The 5,446-nt window shown below is 46.2% G+C and overlaps 1 protein-coding gene across 1 annotated transcript; it reads right to left on the minus strand.

Annotated features, from left to right (window-relative positions):
- Nucleotides 1-2,404: 2,404 nt before the first annotated feature.
- Nucleotides 2,405-4,921, minus strand: SKIDA1 (SKI/DACH domain containing 1). Its single transcript, XM_021530387.3, has one exon. The coding sequence runs from the start codon at nucleotides 4,868-4,870 to the stop codon at nucleotides 2,405-2,407; it is 2,466 nt and encodes an 821-aa protein (XP_021386062.1). The 5' UTR covers nucleotides 4,871-4,921.
- Between the last annotated feature and the right edge of the window lie 525 nt (nucleotides 4,922-5,446).

Here is a 5,446-nt window from a genome sequence, read left to right on the forward strand (position 1 = left end):
AGCAGTACATTTTGTACGTACTTACAGTTCTCTGGAAATAAGGCTGTAATCTGTGCAGCTCTAAACACACGAATGTAAACATTCATTTCAGAACAACTTCAGTAAGCAGATTTTTCATGACCATCGTAATTTCAGCAGAGCAGTTAAGTATGCAATGCACCTTTTGCAATTGGCAGCTTAAAGTGATGTGTGTGCATGTGTGTGTGCGTGTGCATGCAGGGGGGAAGGGTAACTCCACTGAAAGGCAATTGTTTACTCTTTCTAAATATATTTGGCTGCAGGTATTCTTAGACTAGGCTTTTTACAATGAGGGAAAAACTCCGGTGTGGATATAGTAAACAGAGCTGAAATCAGTTAGTGACTGCTTGGAATACTTGGAGACACGAGGGGTTGGGACAGGGCATCACAAAAGGCAGGAATTAAAAAACTGAAACCCAGGCAGTGGATTGCCAGCAGAAATGTTGACTTTGAGTCACACAGTAAACATTACATTGTTGCTTTGTTTTCCTTTTTTGATTTGTGATAAATTATTCTCCCAGGATTGATCGATGAGTGGAATCCTTAAAATTTAATTTGTGAATGATCTAGTATAAATAAAATGCTAATCCAAAGAAAGAAACCAGCAATTATTCATCCTAAACTCTGCTGATTCAGCAACTCAATTATTATTGCCTTTCTCAAGCTGAAAACTTTTCAGGCTGTTTTCAGAGTTGCTGTATCCGTCCTCCCCCCCACAAGAGATACCTTCCCCCGTCCTCAGCTCTGCCTCCACCTCGGCCTCCAGCCTTTTTTTTTTTTTTTTCCCTCCTTCCCTTTCTTTTGCAGAGGTTGGGGGGGAGGGAGGGAGTGAAACAGTTAACATCTTGAAGTGTATTTCCTCCAAATAAAAACAGTGAACTTACAAATGGAGAGGAAACCACGGATAACTCTGTAATAATTCAAAGTGTTTGGAATCAGGATTTTTTAAAAACAGTGTTTTTAATTGAAAATAAAGCTAAAGCATGCTTTTCAACAGTGCAAATTTCCATAATTTTGATTTACTGCTTCCATCATCACAATATATTATACCAGCATGTCTTACCGAGGGCTAGACTCTAGAAGTCTGCCTGTTTGACTATTTTGATATTAAGTGCAAATATAGATAATTGCCTCTGATTGTCACGTGCAGTAAATATGTTTCTGCTACATAGAGAGGATAGCATGGCAAAAAAAACCCACAACAGCAAATTTCAAGACATGAGGATAGAACCGGGAAGTGTAACATGGTTGAATCACCTGAGTTTTGTTGCCAAAAAGCTATTAATAACATGGTCTTCTGATTTTGTGTAATCTTTCCACTTACGGCCTATCATTTCACTTTCTGTGTTGTATTTACTGCTTTGCTATTTCCTCCAGCCAGCATGAGGGGCTGGACCATAAATTGTACTGCTGGCCGGGCAAATATTTTAGTTGCTTTGCAAGTTTGTAAGGGGCATGTTCAGACCACAACTTAAGTATGACATTAGTGGATAACAGTAACCTTATTTAAGACCTCTAGGTGAAACAAAAAGGCTTCCCAATTGCAAAGAGTGGCTGTACAAGTAAAAAGACACCCTTTTACCAAAAATAGAATTCCACATTTATTTACTGGTTTCAAATGAGGCAGCTTTTCCCAGCACTGGGGTCGCAGGCGGACCCCAGTCTTTGCCAAAGCAGAGAAGAAGGAGTAAGTTCAACTGCCCTTCGAAAAAGACACCCCTGCACCCGAAAACAAAGCTCCCGAAAAGTATACTGCTGCCACATTGAATTATAGTGAACCCTTACTGTGCAACCATGTAACTTAACAAAGTTTAACTGAATTAACAGTTAGACTTCCATTTTCAAAATCTAGTGCATAAATTTAATGGCTCATTCTAATATTTATTATTCAACCTTTTGACATTTATTTGCAGCAGTTGAATTGAGGTACTGGTGCATTATTAGCATTTAAACAGTAAAGTGTTCCAGCTCTACCATAATAACTGAGTTTAACTTGAGTCTTTAGCCTGAAGTACTCTGTGGAATGTAACATAATAAAAAAAACCCCAAAAACAAAAACAAAACAAAAACAATGCAACAAAACAAACAAACAAGAAATAAAAATCCCAGACCAACAAGAACAAAAAAAAAAAAAAAAAACCCAACAACAAAATAACAACCAAAAAAAAACCAAACCCACCAAGATCCCAAAATAAGGAAAACACCCCCCACTGTTGTAATGGTAAATAAAATAGTAATCCAGATTCTGTCTTCACAATGTGATAAAACAGGATTCCAATAGTGTATAGCATTAATGGGTTTGTACAAACCATGCTGCAGAGTTAAAAAAAAAAAAAAGGTAAGAAAGTTAAAGGTGGTTCAAGAAAATATTTTCCAAACTACTTTATTAATTAAATTTCCTGAATTTGTGGCTAGGTGGAAGAGGTATTGCAGAACCGCCCAGCTGCCATTTCCATACAGGATGGGCCTTGTGAGGTGGTTGGGAATCCTTAGTGGTGTTTAAGGAATAAGCTGGCAACAAATCCCCATCATTGCCAATAATTAGTGATGGTGGACAGGGAAAATTTGCCATGAAATTAAATGGCCTTTTCACTGCTGATGCTACATTGCTGGCTACCCTTTTGCGTCTATTGTTAACTGTAAAATCATCCAGTGTTCCTTCATGTGTCTCAATTTTACCTGTAGGACGTGGGCTTCGAGCTGATTTCAAATTTGGTTTGACTGGAGGAGTCTGCAGTACAGGTCGCTTTCCCAAAACCAGTGTCCTGTAATTTTTTCTCACCCTTGCTCCAAATTTATACTCCCCATCCTCAGGTTTTGGAGTACCTAAAGTGCATGAGAGGACCTGACTCTGAGTCAGTGGGTTTAAGGAAGTGGTTTCTTTCTCAGTGCATGCAGAATCTTCCTTGGCTGTTAATAAAGCGTCCTGGTTATTACTCTCAGTCACACCGTAAAACTCATCCTTAGTATCATTGCACTCACACTTTAGCTTATGTGTTGTAAGATCAGGCTCATACTCGTCGTTCGCACTGCTGTCCTCTGTTTTGATTTTAATGCTGTGCAGGAATGGCAATGCCTTATTGCCTGTATCAGTGCACTGGAGCTCAGCTGCTGCTGCTGCCCCTGGAGAAGCAGCATCCTCCGCAGGATCAGTTTGTAAAGAGGGCAAATCCGTGGCAAATTCAATACAATGAGGGATTTTGGAATCTTTCTCTGAATTTGCTGCCGCTGATGAAGAATCATTATTTAAGAACCTAGCAGCTATTGTATTGTTATCTGCACGGTGTGTAGTAGTTGCTTGAAGGCATTTCCTTGCCTCTCTGAGTATTCTTTGTTGTGGAAATGCATTGTTTGTCTTTGGGCTAGGTGAAGAGGCCCCCTTTGCAACACAGTTAATTGTTAGGTCAGTACTCTTGGCATTATTGGAAATTTCAGAGTGTGGGAATGTGAGTTCGGATACCCTATCATCTCTTATCTCCGCGAAGCAGCTCCCCAGGCCGCCGGAGCAGCGCAGCGCCGGGGCGGCGGGAGCCCAGCCGGGGCAGCCCCACTCCTCCGGCAGCTCCGGCTTGACTCCGCCGGGAGCGCCGCGGAGGGCGGGCAGCCCGCCGGGCTCCGCCGGGGCCGGGGGCCGGGAGGCGGCGGCGGCTGCCAGATGGTACAAGAAGTTGGCGTGGACCACGCCGGGCGGGCTGCAAAAGCTGGTGCGCCTGAAGCGGATGCTCTGCACCGAAACCTGGCTGGAGACCGAGCTGGAGTCGGAGTCCGAGGTGCTGTCCTCCTCCTCCTCCTCTTCCTCCTCCTCTTCCTCCTCCTCCTCCTCCTCCTCTGAGCTGCCCTCGCTAGAGTCCGAGGCGCCGCTGCCCTCCTCGTCCTCCTCCTCCTCCTCGTCCTCCTCCTCCGAGCTGCCCTCGCTGGAGCTGGAGAGGCTGGAGCCGCAGTCCGAGTCGTGGGCGGCGCGGCCCGAGCAGCAGCTGGACTCCGAGTCGCTGCTGCCGCTCTCGGGGAAGGCGGGCGGCCCGAAGCCGCGGGGCAGAGGCAGCGGCAGCCGCGGGGCGCCACGGGGCCGACAGGGCCGGGGCAGGGCCAGGGGCCGGCGGGCGCCGCCGGGGGGGCCCAGCGTGACGGCGGCGGCCGCCCCGTGGCGGCGGCGGCGGCAGCGGGCGGGCAGGGGCGGGGGACCGGCGGTCGGGAGCCGGGGCCGCGCCGCGGCGGCGAGCGGGCGACGGGAGCGCAGGGGCACGCAGCCGCCCACCGCCGGCGCCGTTTCATAGTTTACGGGGGATTTGCAAGGCGCCCGAGCGATTTCTGGGTAGCTGTGGCCAGTGTATTTACTAAAAATGTGAGGTAGATGAGCGGCCGGTAGCAAGGCTGTGTCCCCCGGGCGCAGAGCTTTCCTCCGGACGGGTAGCAGCGGCCGAGGAGAGTCGCTCAGACCCAGCCAAAGTTTATTCTCCTTCCAGAAGCCGGAGAAGGGGTCGGGGGGAGCGAGCTCCGACCGGAGATCTGTGGCAGACAGCGCCCGGCTTAGTTTCCTCCGTTTCGTTTTAAGAACCCGTTCGGTTTTGCAGGATGTGTACAGGGCTTCCACGTCCTCTCTGGAGATCAGGGTGCATTTGGCGGCGTGGAAAGCGATGGAGTTGATGGCTTTGAGTTTCCTCAACTCCTCCAAGTCGCAGTGATGTTTTTTTACTTTTAAATGATCCATTCGCTTGTGCACGGTAGTTCGCGGGATGTTTTTGAGCAGGTCTGTAAAAACCTGGGAGAGTGCAAACATTTGCTTTCCTTTAATGATGAGGTAGCCGAGCCTCACGCCATCCACCTCTTCAAAACCCGACTTCAGGTCTCCCATTTCGTGAATTAAATTATTCCCAGCATTTGCAGAGAGAGAGAGAGATGAAAAAAAAAAAAAAAAAAAAAAAAGAAAAAAAGAAAAAAAAAAAGGAAAAGCCACACACACACAATCCTCAGCCAGATGCTGTATTTGTCTCAAGGCATCCTGCTAATAAAATATAACAAAGGCTGTTATTCCTGGTGAATGAAGTGCCAAACTTTAGACAAAATTTAAAAAAATAAATTAAAAAATACCGTGAGACTACAATCAATATATAATCTTAAAAATCAGGTTTGCCAAAGTGTTTCTCTAATTGCTGCTGAAGATCAGTACCTGTTCCCTTTCATTCCCTGCTTTTCCACTGGAAACTATGATAATGGAATGTGAAGGGAGGAAGAGAAAAGAAATGCAGCTGCTATTCCCGCCGCTGCTTTAGCTACAAATAAAATGACAGAGTGAAGTGAGCTCGTCCGGAGACACCTTCATCAATTAATTCCCCTAAAGCCAACGCTGATTGGACACTCCTGACAGGTGATGCAATAAAAATTGATATTCCACCCCTTCCCCCAAAAAATCTCCCACTAATTAGCATAC

The sequence above is a fragment of the Lonchura striata genome, chromosome 1 (assembly GCF_046129695.1).
Source record: "Lonchura striata isolate bLonStr1 chromosome 1, bLonStr1.mat, whole genome shotgun sequence".
In the NCBI taxonomy this organism is placed as follows: Eukaryota; Metazoa; Chordata; class Aves; order Passeriformes; family Estrildidae; genus Lonchura; species Lonchura striata.

Excerpts from the sequence above, each read along its gene's own strand:
- SKIDA1 (XM_021530387.3), bottom strand. The coding sequence starts at position 4,870 with ATGGGAGACCTGAAGTCGGGTTTTGAAGAGGTGGATGGCGTGAGGCTC.